The sequence below is a fragment of the Moschus berezovskii genome, chromosome X (genome assembly GCF_049115385.1).
Source record: "Moschus berezovskii isolate FMDL1 chromosome X, NW_MosBer_1.0, whole genome shotgun sequence".
NCBI lineage: Eukaryota > Metazoa > Chordata > Mammalia > Artiodactyla > Moschidae > Moschus > Moschus berezovskii.
In genome coordinates, this window is record NC_142488.1 from 146,812,471 (window position 1) to 146,828,371 (window position 15,901).

The 15,901-nt window shown below is 61.5% G+C and overlaps 2 protein-coding genes across 3 annotated transcripts in view; both read right to left on the bottom strand.

Annotated features, from left to right (window-relative positions):
- Positions 1 to 2,342, bottom strand: part of ATP2B3 (ATPase plasma membrane Ca2+ transporting 3) — a 65,532-nt gene extending 63,190 nt beyond the window's left edge. Inside the window, exons 1-3 of the mRNA XM_088834326.1 lie at positions 2,240 to 2,342; positions 1,112 to 1,242; positions 453 to 560 (exon numbers count right to left, since the gene is read on the bottom strand). Coding sequence (XP_088690452.1) covers positions 453 to 560; positions 1,112 to 1,242; positions 2,240 to 2,342 — 342 coding nt within the window. The remainder of the gene's footprint in view (positions 1 to 452; positions 561 to 1,111; positions 1,243 to 2,239) is intronic.
- BGN (biglycan) lies at positions 1,488 to 15,333 on the bottom strand. Of its 2 annotated transcripts, XM_055393463.2 has the most exons (9): positions 15,178 to 15,310; positions 8,551 to 8,646; positions 6,482 to 6,733; positions 6,097 to 6,209; positions 5,144 to 5,357; positions 4,530 to 4,640; positions 4,185 to 4,278; positions 3,944 to 4,082; positions 1,488 to 2,591 (listed from the first exon to the last, which is right to left on the bottom strand). In XM_055393463.2, exons 3-9 carry the CDS (start codon positions 6,729 to 6,731, stop codon positions 2,394 to 2,396), a joined length of 1,119 nt encoding a protein of 372 aa, XP_055249438.1. In that variant the 5' UTR covers positions 6,732 to 6,733; positions 8,551 to 8,646; positions 15,178 to 15,310; the 3' UTR covers positions 1,488 to 2,393. The 2 variants fall into 2 exon arrangements, with proteins under 2 accessions (XP_055249438.1, XP_055249437.1); XM_055393462.2 differs by lacking the exon at positions 8,551 to 8,646 and having other exon boundaries at positions 15,178 to 15,333.
- Between the last annotated feature and the right edge of the window lie 568 nt (positions 15,334 to 15,901).

A 15,901-nucleotide genomic window follows, 5' to 3' on the forward strand; every position in this document is an offset into this window, starting at 1 on the left:
CACGGGTCCCACTGGCTTGTCAAGGCACTCGTGTCCCCGAGGGAGATGGAGGTGGGGAGGGAAGGAAGGGCAGGGCAGCCGGGAGAGAAGACAGGAATCCAGGATTCCCAGCAGGGGGTGGGGGTTGTGTTGAATTGAACCCGTGCCCCAGGATCTGGTGCCCCGAGCTCCCACCACCGAGGGGACTTGATCAAGGCCCTGACTCCTGGCCCCCCACCAGTGCCCTTGCCCCAAGCCTGCCCAGCTTAGCAGAGATCACCAGGGCCATGGAACACATGGCCCAGAATAGTGCTATGATGACAACAAGTGGCATTCTATCGTGGGGCCAACCACACTGAACAGCACCTCCCGTCCCCCAAAGGAAAAACCTGCCTCCTGAAGGGCCCAAAGGGTGGAGGGGCCCCACTCTGAGAACCTGAGGGGGGCGGTATTCATCCATCGCTGGCCCCCACCTCCGTGGGCTCCGGTCTCAGGAAGGCAGGGCTTTCAGGAAGAGGCGAAGGCAGTTCCACGCCAGACCCCTGGGGCAGAGCGTCGTCGCCAGGGGTGACACAGGGTCCCTGCCACCCCAGAGGGCCCGGTCAGCTCCAGCACTGAAGGGACCCAGTGTGGACTGCCAGGTCAGGGCTGGTACAAGCTGCCCGGGGCCACCAGCATGACAAAAGACCACATGGGGGCTTCAAACACAGATCCAGGCTCTTGTGTTGTCGGCGGCCCATGGCCACTCAGGGAAGCCATGGCTCCCATCACCCAGTGCGCAGGACCCTGGTGTGGGACGAGGGCAGAGACGTCATGCTAGAGGTAGCCTGCCTCCTGCTTAGCCTGACGGGCTTGCAACCCAAGGGGCATTTCTCTGAGGACTGTCCTCCCTTCGTCCTCTCTAGGGCAGATCTATGTCCCCCGGCTTCACCGGCTGTGTCCGTGATCCTTCCTAGCTAGCCTAAGCCTGTGTGCTATGACCTGGGCATGGCTCTGCTGGCATACAGGGGGACCTACTGGGAGGACGCGCCGCTGGGAGCCTAGGCCAAACCAGCACAGGTGGGTGTACATGGCACTGGATCCTGTCCCCATGAGGCCTGAACCTCCTAGGAGTGCGCCCCCTGGTGCTCACATGGGTGTGGCACATGACTCTGCCCACAGCTGACATCCCATACCGTTCTGAGTCCCCAGACTCCAAGACCAGCTCCCTCTGGTGGTCTGCAGCCAGCTCTGCTTCAGGGATAGCCGAGGCAACAGAGGGGACTAGAAGGGAGAGAAAGGGGGCAGCCTGGGGCCTTCTGCCTGGTTGCCCGCGTCCTCTAGGTCCAGCCTCCAACATGAGGGTGCTCAGGACCCTTCCTCGAAGGCAGGGAAAGCAGCGAGTAGGCAACTCAAGGCTGGTCGTGGGCACAGAGAGGCAAAACCTGGGAGCCAGCCGCAGTAGCCCAGTGTGGCTCCCCCTTCTGCTGGGTCCCCAGGCGCCCTGAGAGGTGGCACACACACAGCCGTATTGCACAGTGTTTCTTTAATTGAAAGACAACAACCGACCTCAGAAGCCCCTCCTCAAGATGGGTGTGATGGTTTGAAACCCCCACCAGACCAGAGGCCGGAAGGCAATGGGAGGAGAGACTGAGCCGTCATAGGGGGAAGGGGGACAGTGAGAAGCGTGACGGGAACTCCGGTGGTACAGACCCTCAGGGTCTGGCTGAGCCCAGGGCTCCCCTCTTGGCTGTGGAGGAGGGGGTGCAGCACCTCCCTGTCTGCTGGCCTCCAGAAGGATCACCCAGGTTTCGGGTGAACCTGGGTAGGGTAGGAGGGCAGCTGTCCCCCACTCCTGCCTGCCTGGGTAACGGCTGGGCAGAGCCCAGAGAAACAGAAAGCAGACCTAGCCCAAGGATGTCAGAAACGAGAAGCTGGACAAGACTGGTCCAGGGGCCAGGAGACCCAGGAGGCTGCCCTGGGGGGCCATGAACTTGCAGATGGATGGTGAGGGGCTGAGAATGACAAAGGTAGCCGGCTGGGCTGAGGAGGGATGTGTGTCTGGAAGGTGGGGTGGGCTTAGTGGGGTCTCCATCCTTGAGCCTCCAGACCCAGGCACCATTTACCTTGGACTGGAGACTCAGATCATTTGCTTTTGGGGTGAATGGGAAGAAAGCTTGGTGGGGGGCGCCTCTGAATGGGTGTGATGCGAGTGGGCAGGGGCAGCTCTGAAGCCAAGGGGCATGTGATGGGGGCCAGGCGTCATGCCCCACCTGCACACTTGGGAGCCAGGGTGGGGGCGTCAAGGGGCCGTGAGTGGAGGGTGGGGGTCGAAGGCGGGGCTTGGATCCCTTGCTTTGCCGCCCCTTCAGGACACGTACCATGCACCCCAAGAGACCCTTCCCAGGCCGCCACCGCAGCAGCTGCCACAGCCTCTACTTTTTATAGTTGCCAAACTGGATGGCCAGGCGGTCAGTGACGCAGCGAAAGGTGGCCGGCTGCACCTCCCAGTAGGGCACAGGGTTGTTGAAGAGGCTGATGCCGTTGTAGTAGGCCCGCTTGACCCCGAAGCCCACTGGGCAGAAGTCGTTGACGCCCACCTTGGTGATGTTGTTGGTGTGCAGATAGACCACCTGGGGACAGAGAGGCGTGGCTCAGGGCAGCGGGCCCCATTGCCCCACCAAATCCCATCCCTGAGTTTGCCCTGCTTGGGGAGCCCAAGTAGTGGGCAGAACCCGTAAGGCTGGTGCCCTCTGTGCCAGCCCAGTCCTGCCTGGCCGCCTAGGGGTTCATGCGCTGCATCTATACGACCCTTTGAGGGCCTAGAGATTCCATTGTCTGGAGGAGTACAACCAGGCTTGCGTATGGTTGTTGGGCAGCTGTTGAGCAGTGTTCAGGCACTGGTGTGTGACCGGGTGCTGGGATGGGGGGTTAGTGGGGTGGGTGTGAATGGGGCTGTTGATGTGGGAAGGATGCCACTCTGAGTTCACACAGTCCCTGGCCCTTCCTCTGGGTTCCATGGACTTAGGGTCTCCTCCTCCTAATCCTCAGGAGCACTTGCCCCCTCCACCCCCCAACTCCCCGAAGCCTCTCTCTATGGGACTGTAGGGTGTTGGGCGTGAGGACTGTCTGATGGGGCGTGGAGGGCTGCAACAGTGCCTTCTAGAGGTGGCGGGATACGGCCGCTAGAGGGCACTGCCGCTGTAGGTTGGCAATCCTCTTGCAGGGCTGGGTGATGGACTCGCCCCAACTGGACAGACTGCAAGAATGGCCAGTCTCCTGGCATGTAGGCAGAGACTGAGGTCCAGAGCAGGGCCGAAGAAGACCTTGAGAGGACACCTTGATCCCCTCATCAAGCCACTTCTTGCCCAATTGTTCCCCAAGCCCCTGGGCTTGTGGCACCTTTGTGGGGTCCCACCCACCCAAGAAACTCAATATGTTGGCCACCTGATGCGAAGAGCTAACTCATTGGAAAAGACCCTGATGCTGGGAAAGATTGAAGGCAGGAGGAGAAGGGGACGACAGAGGATGAGATGGTTGGATGGCATCACCCACTCAATGGACATGAGTTTGAGTAAACTCTGGGAGTTGGTGAAGGACAGGGAAGCCTGGTATGTTGTGGTCCATAGGGTCGCAAAGAGTCAGACACGACTGAGTGACTGAACTGAACTGAACCCACCCAAGAGACCTTGAGCTCAAGTATCTACCAGGCTGGCTCTGGCGCATCCTGCCACCTCGCCACCTCTGTACCCAGCCTCCTCGCTGTCCACAGTGGGGTCCCTACTCTCCCCTTTTGCTTTCTCAGCGCCTTTCCAGATAAGGAGCTGGAGTTACCGGCCAGAGCACACATCTGACCAGCTGCACAGCGAGCTCCCGTTCTGCTCCACGGTGGGTCCAAGCACTGACAGCAAGGGTCTCAGCAGCTGCCCCGGGGACATTGACTGTTCCCTTCCCTCACCGCGTGTTAGAAAAACCAAGCTCTCACCTGGAGGAGCTTGAGGTCTGGAAGACCAGCCGGCACCCTGGACAGCTTGTTGTTGTCCAAGTGCAGCTCCCGTAGCGTGGGCAGAAAACTCAGGCTCCCGTTCTCAATCATGCGGATCTGGTTGTGGCCCAGGCCCAGCCTGGTAAGGGATAGATGAATAAATGATGATGTGATGGGGTCCATGGGCCACAGGGCACTGGGCGGACTCAGGGTCCCCTGAGACCCTACCTCTGCAGCCTACCTGTACAACTTGGAGTAGCGGAGCAGATCCTCTAGCTCGATTGCCTGGATTTTGTTGTGGTCCAGGTGGAGTTCATTGAGGGTCTCAGGGAGGTCTACCAGGAACAAAGGATGCTCTGAGCTGAATCCAGGAGGGGAGACTGTGGGGTTGGGGAGGGCTGGTCCTGTGTGTGTGTGTGTGTGTGTGTGCACGATTTCACTCTTGGTGGAGCAGAGAGCCGAGCTCTGCCCCAGGTGGGGAGAGGGGCGACCAAAGCCCTCCCTGAGTACACTGGGTGGCTCCAGATGGCTCCGGGCTCCCTACCTGTGCCCCCCAAAACATGGGAAAGAAGGGCTGCCTCCCTACCTTTGGGGATGCCAGTGAGCTTGGCCTCGGAGATGCGAAGGTAGTTGAGCTTCAGGCCATCAAAGGCTCCAGGTTCAAAGCCACTATTCTCCAGGGGGTTCCCACCCATCTCTAGGAAAGAGGCTCTCTCAGCCCTGAAGCCAAGGCTAAGCATCTGTCCCCACACCCTCGGGGCCTGTCGCTTCCTAAGGGGCCCTTGCTAAGCACACACTACCCCATCTCCCCCTGAAAGCAGTGCCACTAATTTATTGGACGAGCTGCAAAGTCCTTGCTGTTGAACACCACGAACTACCAAGGGCCCTGGGCCTGGCATGGGCCCTTGGGGACAAGGGGAGTCCGCTCAGCTTCTCCCACCTGGCCCCTGGCTGGCAGGCTGTGCCACCTCTGTACTTGTCCTTTCCTTATGGGCCTGGGTTTCTCTTCACCTGGCCTTGGCAGCTCTGGGGTGTGACCCTAGGCAAGCCTCCAGAACGTTCTGTGAGGCCAGTCGGCTTGTCCATGGCACCCGGCTGCTGTGGCCGGCAGAGCCCCCCTCCTTGACCCTCCCCCTTCCCTGTCCACCCTCACCACTGTGGGGGAGGGGTGAGGACCACCACAGGGCGGGCCTGGCTCACCAATGCAGTTCATGTTGCGAAGCCCACTGAACACGCCCTTGGGCACCTTGCGGATGCGGTTGTCATGGATTCGAAGTTCCACCAGGGAGCTGGGCAGGTTGGGAGGGATCTCCACCAGATGGTTCTTGGAGATGTAGAGCTTCTGCAGCTTCCGCAGGGGGCTGAAGGCCTTCTCGTGGATCTTGGAGATCTTGTTGTTCACAAGGACCAAGGCCTGAGGTGGCACAGAAGGCCTCAGTTCCCAGCCTGCCTGCCTTCTCCTCTCCCCTCTACCCTGCCCTTGAGCTAGTGATTCACGTTGTTGGGGCTTCACAGATGCTGGAGCCCCAGCTCAGCCTCCAGGAGATCTACCTTTGCTTGTGGGCAGAGTGCAGAGCGGGAGCCGGCACTCAGGTCCAGCAAGGCCGCTGCAGCTCGTGCTCTGGTTGCCCTACTTGCACCCTGGTTGCAATGCAACCTTTCCTTACTGTGTTTCTGGGAGGAGTCAATAAGATGCAAAGGTAACAGTCAACAGAGAGAATTGGGCAGGGTAATCCTATCCTTCCCTGGTGGCTCAGAGAGAAAAGCGTCTGCTTACAATGTGGGGAGACCCAGGTTTGATCCCTGGGTGGGGAAGGTCTGCTGGAGAAGGAAATGGCCACCCACTCCAGTGCCCTTACCTGGAAAATCCCATGGATGGAGGAGCCTGGTAGGCTACAGGCCATGGGGTTGCAAACAGAAGCAACTTCACTTTCCTTTTATCGTGTCCTGACATTGCACATGTGCTCATGACCCTGGGTGCTCCCACTGCAGCCACCTCTTAACCTCTCTCAGGACTCCCTGGGTCCCTGGTCCCCTCCCATATTGCACAAGTGCGTGCCCACACCCATCGGGACCCCACCCCTCCACACACCCGCTGGCCTGCAGGCCTACTGCTTCTTCCCAGCTCCTTGGAAGAGCCAGGGTGGGCTTACATAGAGGTGCTGGAGGCCTTTGAAGTCATCTTTTCGGAGCTCAGAGATGTCATTGTTCTGCAGGTCCAGTAGGGTGGTGTCAGGTGAGATCTCCTTGGGCACGGCCTTCAGACCTGGGGGCCGGTGCCACAGTCAGCAGTGTGAGTCACAGCCACGGCCACGGCCACAGCCCCAGAGGGGTGCTCATGCGGACCCGCACATGGAGACTCCGCGGCCACAAGTGGGTGCAGCTCCAAGGTCAGGGCTGGACACTCTTCTCCCTCCCCATGTGCTTTCAAGCAGACCCAGGGACACCCTCCCACAGTGAAATCAGGATCCCTGAGCCAGCTCCAGGTTACCCCCCTGCCCACCCTCAGCCTTCCATGTCCGTCCCCCCCAGACTGACCCAGGTCGGAGCACTGAACGACCCGCAGGTGGCAGTGGCAGCCAAAAGGGCACATGGCGCTGTAGGTGGGTGGGAGGGAGTCCAGGTCTGGGATGCCCGAGGTTGTTTCTGCACCCGAAGCTTCCTCATCGTTCAGCATGGGCAGCCCATCGTCCAGGGTGAAGTCCCAGAAGGCTTTTTGCTCAAAGGGCAGGGCCTGGCTCAGGGCCAGCAGGGCCGCAAGAGGCCACAGGGGCCACATGGTGGGCATGCCTGCAAAGCCAGGGTGAGGAGGGGCCATCAGGGGAGCCCAGCTGATGGCCACATCTGGGGGGCTGGGGTTCTGTGTGTGTGCTGGCCTCATGTCCGTCACACCTCCCCAGGGCAGCCAGACCCTGGGCTGGAGTGGCCAGGAGGGAGGTGTGGGTGGGCAGAAGGCCCTGGGCAGGGTGGGGACGCGTCTGGCTTCCTTCTGCCCTGCTCCGTTTCCAGGCAGGACTTGGCCACCGTGGGCTATGCCATGTCTTTCCAGTTAGCGTGTCTGCACCCCTTCAGTGCACGAGCACACACACACATGCATCACCCCCCTCCCCGCACAGGACACTAAGTCAGCCTCAGCCTGCGTGTGGGGGATCGGGGAGGCTAGTGGAGGTGGCGGAGAGGGAAACCCAGCCCTCTGCCCCCACAAACCTTGAAGAATTAAGATTGAAAGAAAACCACGGGGGCCGGGGCCAATCCTTTCCTGCCTGAGCCCCCTTTGCAGTGCACCCACGTTTTTCTAGGAAAGTCAAGAGGCCAAGGCACCAGGGTGGGCATGCTGGGTAGAGCTGTGCTAGCCCTGGAGCAAAGTGGAGGAGGGGGCATCTTCCCAGCCCATGTGTAGAATGCCAGAGAAGGAGGGGGAACCATGGTGTCCCCACCATCCTTGCTGCTCTCGGGGGGCCTTGGCTTCCTCCTCTGGCCCACGAAGCCTTCCCCTGCCTTCTGTCTATAGCCCAGTCCCCTGGAAAGGCCACCGGAGGGGAACAGGCTACTGCCAGGGTGGTGGGCAGGGTCAGGCTTGTCTGGAGGCCCCCAGGCTGGGAAGGAGGCTGGGGGTGGGGGTGGGGGGAAAACTGCCCTGCCCAAACCTGCCCCTGGTGCCCACATCTGCCTGCCTTCTCCTCCTCCAGTAGAGGCTGCCCCCATCCAGACAGGCTCCTCTATCAGAAAACCTTGTCCATGAAGAGGCTGCCCCCTCACCCTGATTTCCTGGGCAAGCCCCAGCCTCATTTTCCCAAGTGTGACACAGGGATACATGTGCCCACCTTGCTTGTTTCCCAAGCACAGGGTGTCTGGGGTTGCCCTGCGTGCAGACCTCAGCCCTATACTGCAGAGGCCCTCACTTGGGGCCCATCTTGGCCAGGGGAGGGGCTCTTTGGGACTTCAGCGGTGTTGGGGTGAGCCCCCTTGAGCCTGATGGCTGGCTGCAAAGTGGGGAGAGGCCCCGGGCAGGCCCAGTGGATGTGGGGCTGGGCTGGTGGCCTGGGGGGCTGCTGCCTTGGAGCCCTGCCACCCTCAGGTGGTGGGAGGGCCTGTGGCCACTTGCAGACCTGTGGGCACAACAGCTCTGCCCCTGGGCTTCCCATTGATCGCCATCTGGCCGCCCTCTTTCGCACCCCTCCTGCCCCTCAGAGCTGGTCACGTGACCTGTCCTGGCTCCCACCTTCGCAGCAGCTTGGGCGGGCAGTACGCTTGGCAGGCAGATGCTGGAGGTGGGGGGCGGGGTGCCCAGGCCAGGGTTCAGCAGCCTCAGCCTCAGAGCCAGCCCCAGAGCGCCCCCAGCAGGTCGACAACCCTCTTGAGCGTGCAGCCCCCACTGATAGAAAAGCTGCCTTGCCTCCCAGGTCACACAGCAAAGTGAGGGTCCCTCCTGGCTGGGGGAGTCTCTGGCCTTCCTGGCTCCTTTGGGCCTTGAGCACCCGTGGTCACACTCAAGGTCCCACCATCCCTATGCTGGTCCCATAGGACTGGGGGAGTCCCCACCCGACTCCATCCCCAGCCCCGAGGGTCTCGGCACAGAGTGGGGAGAAGACCCTGGCTTGGCCTACCTGGACCACGAGTCCGTTTTCCTTCCCACAGGTTTTCAAAGCACAGGGCAAGGTATGGTGGGCCCAGGCTTCCCAGGCATGGCTGGACAACCAGGGCTGAGACGAGGAAACGAAGGGGAGGATGAAGGCAGAAGGGCGAGATGGAGCAGGAGGCGGAGGAGACTGCTCCTCCCTCGCCTGGCACCCCTGCCAAAGCCGCTACCTCACAGGGGGAATGAGTCAGGGTTAGAACACCCTGCTGGAGCCTTGGGAGGCTCTGGGATCCACTGTCCACCTGGGTTGCTGGGGTGGGGTTCGGTGGTCTGGCCAGGCCTGGGGGACCGGGAAGGCCTGGGGGCCTCCACGGGGAGCCTTGGCCTGCGTCTGGGCCCTCCACATGGAGCGCCCGGGCAGGACTAGCCACCAAGGCCCTGCGTGGGCTCGTGGGACCCTCCCTGGGGGGCAACAGGAGGCTCCAGAGGAGTCGAACCAGGTTCCAAGGTACATCTGCGGCCCCCGCAAAGAGGCTGAGGGGGCATACCGGGTGGGGAAGGGCGGGCTCCATTGGAAGCTCACTCTGAGGGAGAGGGAGGCTGAGGTCTTGAAGGCCCCCAGAGCCCTCAGGGCAGAGGACAAGGTTTGGCTGGTTCTCCCTGGCTCCTGGCCGGGCCCAGGCAGTGGGCAGGCTGGCAGGCTTTCCACCACAGCCCTCCTTTCCCCACAGAGAACTGGCAAGAGACTCAGCGGCCAGAACTCTGCAGAGGGGAGGGGGGCCGGCTGGACACCAAGCCTGCCAGAGACCACGAAAGACACCCCCAGCCCTCAGGGCCAGAAGGAGCCAGGGAGGGGTCTGGAGGGGGCGCCCAGGACTGAAGTTCCATTTGATGGAAAGGAAAATGGAGACCTAGAGAAAGAACCCAACTCAGGCGACGCCAGGCCCCCAGGCTTTCACTATCGACACAGAGGGTGAGAAACATAGCCGGTTCCCCCAGCCTAGTCAGGTCTCCGGGCCTCAGTTTCCCTTCATCATCCTCCCTGAGTATGTCCCTGAGGACTTTAGGCAGCCTCGGGCCCTATCAGGGGGTTCTCTGAGCTCAAAGAGCTCCACCTCCTCAGAGCAATGGAAAGAACTGGTGATGGCGGTGAGGCCTCAGGCCAGATGCCCACAGGTGGGAGTGAGGACCGCCCCCCTCCCCCAATAGGGCTCTCCTTGTCTGGCCCTCTGAAAGGCTGCGCAGTCCTCTGACTGGGATGGCTCCAGGTCCCAGTCAAACAAGACGCACTGGCAGCCACTGAGAACACGGAGGGACCATGCCAGGCATTCACTCCAGGCCAAGGGTGGCAGGAGTGGGCCCTGAGGTCTGGCAGACCCTGGGAACTCACTTACAGATGTGTGGCCCACAGCTGCCAAGTCACAGATGCTGGACGCCTAAGCCCAGCGTCTGGCCCCACTGAGCAACCCGACCTGAACTCGGACACGCGTGCCATCTTCCACTCAGCCATGCTGGTGCCCACTTTTCTGCCCATTCCCTCTCAGACTCCAACCCATCGCCCCCCGCACCCTCCAGCTCTAGTCTGCCCTTAGGTGGCACCCAGACAGAGGGCACGGATGCCATCCTTGGGTCTTCCTGAAGCTGACGTGTGTGCGTGCATGTTGGGATGACTGTGTGAGGGGCTGGTGGCTGCAGTGTGGATTAGGGTGAGCCCTGCCCTGCTTGTGTCTACACCCCAGCCACCCCTGAACCCATCCCCGTGGCCTCAGCACGCCTTCCAGCTATGAGGGGAGTGGGCATCCTAGCATGGCTGGTCAGGGCAGCTCTTTCCTGCTGGGTCCTGTGCCCCCACAGCCTTTAGGCACAGACTCGACCTGGATGTGGGCGTCAGAGACCTACAGGGAGCCAGCCCATCTGCTGCAAGGAGCTGGCCCCGAGCCAGTGGCTGGTGCTACCTAGGCCACACCTCTCTCCACACAGCCCTGAAGATACCCATCACACCCCCATCCTGCTGGGAAACCTCTGGAAGGTGGGAAGGTCTAAGGGCTGGCCTTCCATTGTGCCAGGAATCAGGCAGGAGATGAGCCAGGTCACCTGGTCTTTCCACCCCAGAGCCTTCCTTCTCCCACTCTGTGAAGAAAGCCCAAGGGAGAGCAAGGGTGCTGTCGCTTCCCAGGGGTGCTACAGGAGACCCAAGTGATTTCCTAACTCAGCCTTCCCCAGGGCCAGCAGGAAGTGCTGTCTCTCCCATCGCCTCTCCCCGACTCAGGCTGGAGGTGACACTGATGGAAAACAGGGCTCTGTCCTGTGTTTCTGGAGCCCCCAGGCTTGCATCACGCAGCTTCTGGAAACATGGCATCTCTCAGGCCGCCACCATCAATAGCTCCCCTCGGCCCACAGGGACAGATGGCCCTGCCCCACCTCCAGCTGCAGGGAAGTGGCCTGGGGAAGCCATCACACCACCCTGGCCTGGAGGATCCCCCAAGCCTTTAGGTCCCAGCAGGCGCCAGACCCCACAGGGAGATGTTCTCAGCCTGGCTCCCAGAACCTGAGGCCCTTGGCTGCCTTGCTCCTTTGTGGGGCTGGGGGCTCAGCTTGGGGTGGAGCTTACCCTCTGCAGCCAGCCTAGGAGGTCTTGCTGGACCTGTGACCTTCAGCCCCTCCCAGGGTTCCCCCTCTGTGTGGCGGGGTGGCCTGTAAATCCCTAGGACCACCATCGAGGCCAAGCTGGAACTGAGACTGTGAGAGGATGGAGGTGGCACCCAGCTCCCAGCTGCCCCTGTCTCTGGAGACAGGGCTCCCAGAGCCAGTCTCTCTCTGCCCTCTGTCTGGCTCCTTCAGGTCCCAGTTTTGTTGCCCAAATCCGTGATCCCTTGGACATTCGGGCCTCTGACTGTTGCATCCCTTTTGGTCCATCTGATTCTTCTAGAGGCTGCTGGTGGATGAGACGCGGGGGCAGGTTCGCTATTGCATGGAGCCTGGGATCTCTCCCAGCCCACTGCCCCGTGTCCTGCAGCTCTGCCCCGCATTGCGGTTTCTGCTGACTTGGGCCTTCACGCCATGGACCAGGAGAGCTGGTGTGAGCTGGCCGGGTGGAGCCCCAGGCCCCTAAACCCCGAGATTGGATGTGTTACCCAGGAAGAGGTAGGGGGGAGTCGTCAGAGTCCCTGGCACCTTCGGTGGGCTTGGGATGTCAGAAATCCCAGCCCACCAAGGAGCACAACCTGGGGGACAAGCCAAAGAGGGCCGAACTGTGGCTGGCACTCCAGGAGCCTGGGGCAGGGGTCCCAGAGGCGGTGAAGAAGATCCTGGGGGACCCTGGGGCTGATGCTCCATGTGCGGGAGGGCTTTCACCCCAGGACCTCTTATCTAGAAAGTTCATCTTATCTATATGAACCGCAGCCCCAGTGAGCAAGACTAAGCAGACCCCTTCCCCATTTCCCCCCAGGCTGTCTCCCACTGGCTTCCTTGAAGATGGGATTCACCAAAAGGTTTTGTACGTGATCGAAGTGTGGGTGGGACCAGTACATGAGCAGAGAGGACAGAGGGGATGGGAGGGCACTGTCTGGCCTGGGAACCAGCCGACAGGAGGAGGGTGGAGATGGCAGGATCCTGTGTGCCCGCCTTCAGGAGCCCATGCCCATCTCCCTCCCCCCCCTGTGGCTCATAGCAAGGGGCCCCAGGAGGGCCACTGTCACCCTCCAGCCCCTTGAGTGGAGCTAAACCCTTGGGCTGGTGTGTCCTGTCCCACCAGCAGGGCGGAGAGGCTCAGGGAGGGGTGCCCAGCTCAAGGCAGAGATCTCCCACCCTGGGGTAACTGATGAGGACGACTGGGAGGCTGTCATGGTGGGAGTGGGAAGACCTTTTCTAACAATCCAGGGTGTTGGCACATGGGCAAGGAAGGGGAGAGCCCAGACATGCTAGCCAAAGGACCAGCGGCTCAGTGGCCTAGCCGGTGGAGCTTTGGAGACCCTGGACCTGGGGCTGGGGTCCTGCCTGGGGGCAGGGGGCACGCACCAGACAGCGTCTGGCCCTATGCGCACTTGGGGCGTTGGGCTGTGCCTGCTGTTCATGTGCTCCTGGGCGGCCCTGGGGGCCGGTCACTGTCCCAGGCTATGTCCCAGGTGACCAAGGACAAGTGACTGCTGGGACGGGCCTGTCTCCTTGGGGCTTCTCCAGGGAGTGGGGGAGGACTGGCGGTGGGTACCTCTGGGAAGTAGGTTCATGACTGATTCCTCCTCTGGGACTTAATGCCGATGCTGGAAGGGACCCTCTGCGGTCCTGAGTGACCAAAGAATATCGCTAAAGAGAGGAGATGCTTTCTTGTCTTTTGAATACCCCCTCTGCTCCAGTCCTTCCCTGTTCACCCTTCTGTGATGAGCCAGGGCCACTGATGGGATTGGGGAGAAATTCAGGCCAAGGCTTGTATGTCATCCTGTGCAATGGTGAGAGGGCTAGCACCCCACGTTTCGGGGCCCCTAAAATCAGCTGGCAAAGAACTGCCGCCAGACCTGTAGTTGAAGGGGCTGGACCTTGGACTCCCCATCAACACAGTGAGGCCCCTGCTCCAGGGCAGGGCTTTAAAAGCAATAGGCTAGTTAATGCCTTCTGTGACCTGGGTCCTTGGGACATGAAGGTGGGCCAGTGGGTGAGCCAGCCAGAGTTGTGGGGCGGCCACTCAGCTGCTGGCTACATGGAGACTGGAGCCCTCCCTGATGCCAGCCTCTTTCCATGGCCTGGCCCTTGTGGCTGCGAGACAGCTGTTTGCCTTCTTTTCGATGCGCCTATGGCAGCTGGTCATGGGGCATTCTGCACAAAAGCGCCTCTACCCAACCACCAGGGTGCGGATGGCATAGGTGGTTGCAGGTGGCCAGGAGGCACTCAACTGTGTGCACACAGGGGCGGCCACTTGTTATCCCTCCTCATGAATCCAAGAGCCTGGATGCACATTCCAGAGCATCTCCAGCTTCTCTCAATTCCAACCAGTCTCCACAGGGTAGCTGGCCAGGGAGGGGAGTGGGCACAGGAGCAGGAGACCCCAGGGCACAGGACTGGCCACATCGGTGACCTGAGCGGCCCTTAAGAAGACTTCAACTGTAAGAGCAATCTCCTAGGCCTGAGCAAGGTCTGCTCCATGCCCCCCACCAGCACCCTGCCTCAGAGGACCCTGGGCCTTCTGCTCCACTGAGCAGAGTCAACTCAGGAAGCTCTTGCCAAACCGTGCCTAGGCCCAGACCCATCCACAGAGTGATGAGGTGGGGCTCCCACCACCCCCCCCCCAGTCTTCCAGGGCACTCTGCTGGGTTCTTTGGCAGGTCCCTTGGCATGCCAGCCATCTTGGGAGCTTGCTAGGACAGGGGCCTGGGGCCCGGCCGCCTCCCACACCAATCCGCACACCCTGCAGTTGACCATAAGCTATCACGATCAACACTCGAGTGCCTCTAACGCTTCCTGGATGCTATGGGATCAATAGCCAGGGTCTGTCGATCAGGAGCCCTGACCCCTGGCCCCAGCTCTGCCCCTGACTGGCTGGGCCAATGTTGGCAGTTTCCTGCCGCTCTCTGGGCCTCTGTTGCCCCCTCTGTGCAATGGATGGGATAGGGGGTCCCACGGGACCAGCTCTGGAGGGCAACCTTGTTAACACTGTTTGGTTTCAGAGCTGGGATACTCTCTTCATTCTAGAGGTGCCCCCAGGTACCCACGGGGTGCGGCTTTTGGGGAACAGAGCACCTAGCCTGGGATCTCTTGAACCCCACTCCACCCTAAAGGTGCCCATCCTGGAATGATGATGTCCTGGAATTGACCCATGGAGCCCTCTGGGGCCCCAGGCCAAGTCGGCCTGGCTAACACGGCACAGTGGCCTGGGTTTCCTTCTGCACCCCTCTTTGGAGCCTCAATTCAAGGAGGTTCTGGGGACAGAGAGGCCTGAGCCACTCAGGCAGCCCCACCCAGGCCCCCCACCCCCAACCCCTAGCTACGGCACTGTGGACCCATGACTTACCAAGGAGGAGGTGAACGCAGAACACTCGCCTGCGAGTAAGCAAGGAATATCTGGGCAGGGTGCCTGGGGCGTGCCTGGGAAACCAAGTCACCCGAGCCCACGCTGTGGTCTAGCCCCAGGCTCTGGGGATCGCTCCCCAGCACTGAGTTCAGGCCGGCACCAGGAGGTCTATCCTAACCAGGGGCCGGAGCCAGGCCAGTTGGGGGTGCAGGGCACACCTGGGATTTGATGATGTTCTGGGGTGACAGCCAAGGGGCAGAAGCCCAGGGGGATGTGGAATGTGAAGCAGGGCTGAGCAAGGGGAGAAGGAAGGGGATGGAGAAGGTGCCTGGAGGACCCAGGGGGGAAAAGAGGCCAGATGGGACTGGGACCAAGGAGGGACCGCAGGATGGCCACGAAGGGGTGCGCTGGGATCCTGCAGCGGGGGTAGGGGCAGATGGGAATCTGCAAGCAGCCTCGGGGGCGGGGGGTGGTGGGGGGGTGTGAGACGGCGGTGAGGGAGCCGCGGGGGCAGGGGTAAGGACAAAGAGAGTGAGTTTGGGGGGCACAGGGTCGGGGTATCTGGAGGATGAGACAGTGAGGGCGAGGGCAGTTCCAGGCCAGCAGTAGGAACGGTGGGGGACAGGATAGCGCTTGTGGGGGTGGGGGCCTTACCTGAGGAGGGCAAGCGGTGGGCACACGCTGGCTGGTGGGAAGCCCGAGGCGTCAGCCAGTCCCTGCGTCCGTGTGTTGTGTCGTCTGAAAGCAGCTGCTCACTCCTGGGCAGTTCGGGGAGAGAGAGAAAGGGAGGCGATGGGAGGGAGGCTAAAGGCTGGGCGGGCTGACTGGGAGGGAACGGCGGGGAGGGGGCGGGGAGGGAGGGAGGGAGGAAGGGAAGGAGGGGGCAGGCTTCTCGGCCCCCCTGGCAGCTTCAAAGGGAGTAATTTTCTTGTAGACGGCTGGCTGGACTAGCTGCATCCCTCCCCCTTATGCCCCCCACCCCGAGGACGACTGCCCCCATTCCAAGGCCACAACCCCCCGCCCCATCCCCCCATCCCCCGGGGAGGCATACTGTCTCACTCAGACAAGGCCCCTTGGCGTCTCCGGGTCAACGAAGACGCAGCCTCAGAGATTCAAAGTTTCCACCTTCCTGATGGGGACACTGAGGCCCAATGACGGGGGCGGGAGCCGGCTGGCTGGCCGGCGCTCGGCCTGGCAGAGGAAGGCGAGAGGGCAGAAATGGAAGGGGGACAAGGGGGTGGTGGCCTCCAAGTGCTAGTCCAGCGAGGGGCCCCTGGAATCCTGTCCTGAGCCTTCCCAGAACGAACGTGTGGCAGCCGCAGCCTGGGGAGGAGGTGGTTGTCTGGGATCAGGAAGGGAGCCGTGGTGGATTGCTGGA

Bases quoted from the DNA above. Each gene is read 5' to 3' on its own strand.
- BGN (XM_055393462.2), bottom strand. From the start codon at position 6,731: ATGCCCACCATGTGGCCCCTGTGGCCTCTTGCGGCCCTGCTGGCCCTG. The intron at 4,279-4,529 runs GTAGGGAGGCAG...TGTTCCTGGTAG, and splicing joins GCTCACTGGCATCCCCAAAG to ACCTCCCTGAGACCCTCAAT. The intron at 4,083-4,184 runs GTAGGCTGCAGA...ATCCCTTACCAG, and splicing joins CGCTACTCCAAGTTGTACAG to GCTGGGCCTGGGCCACAACC.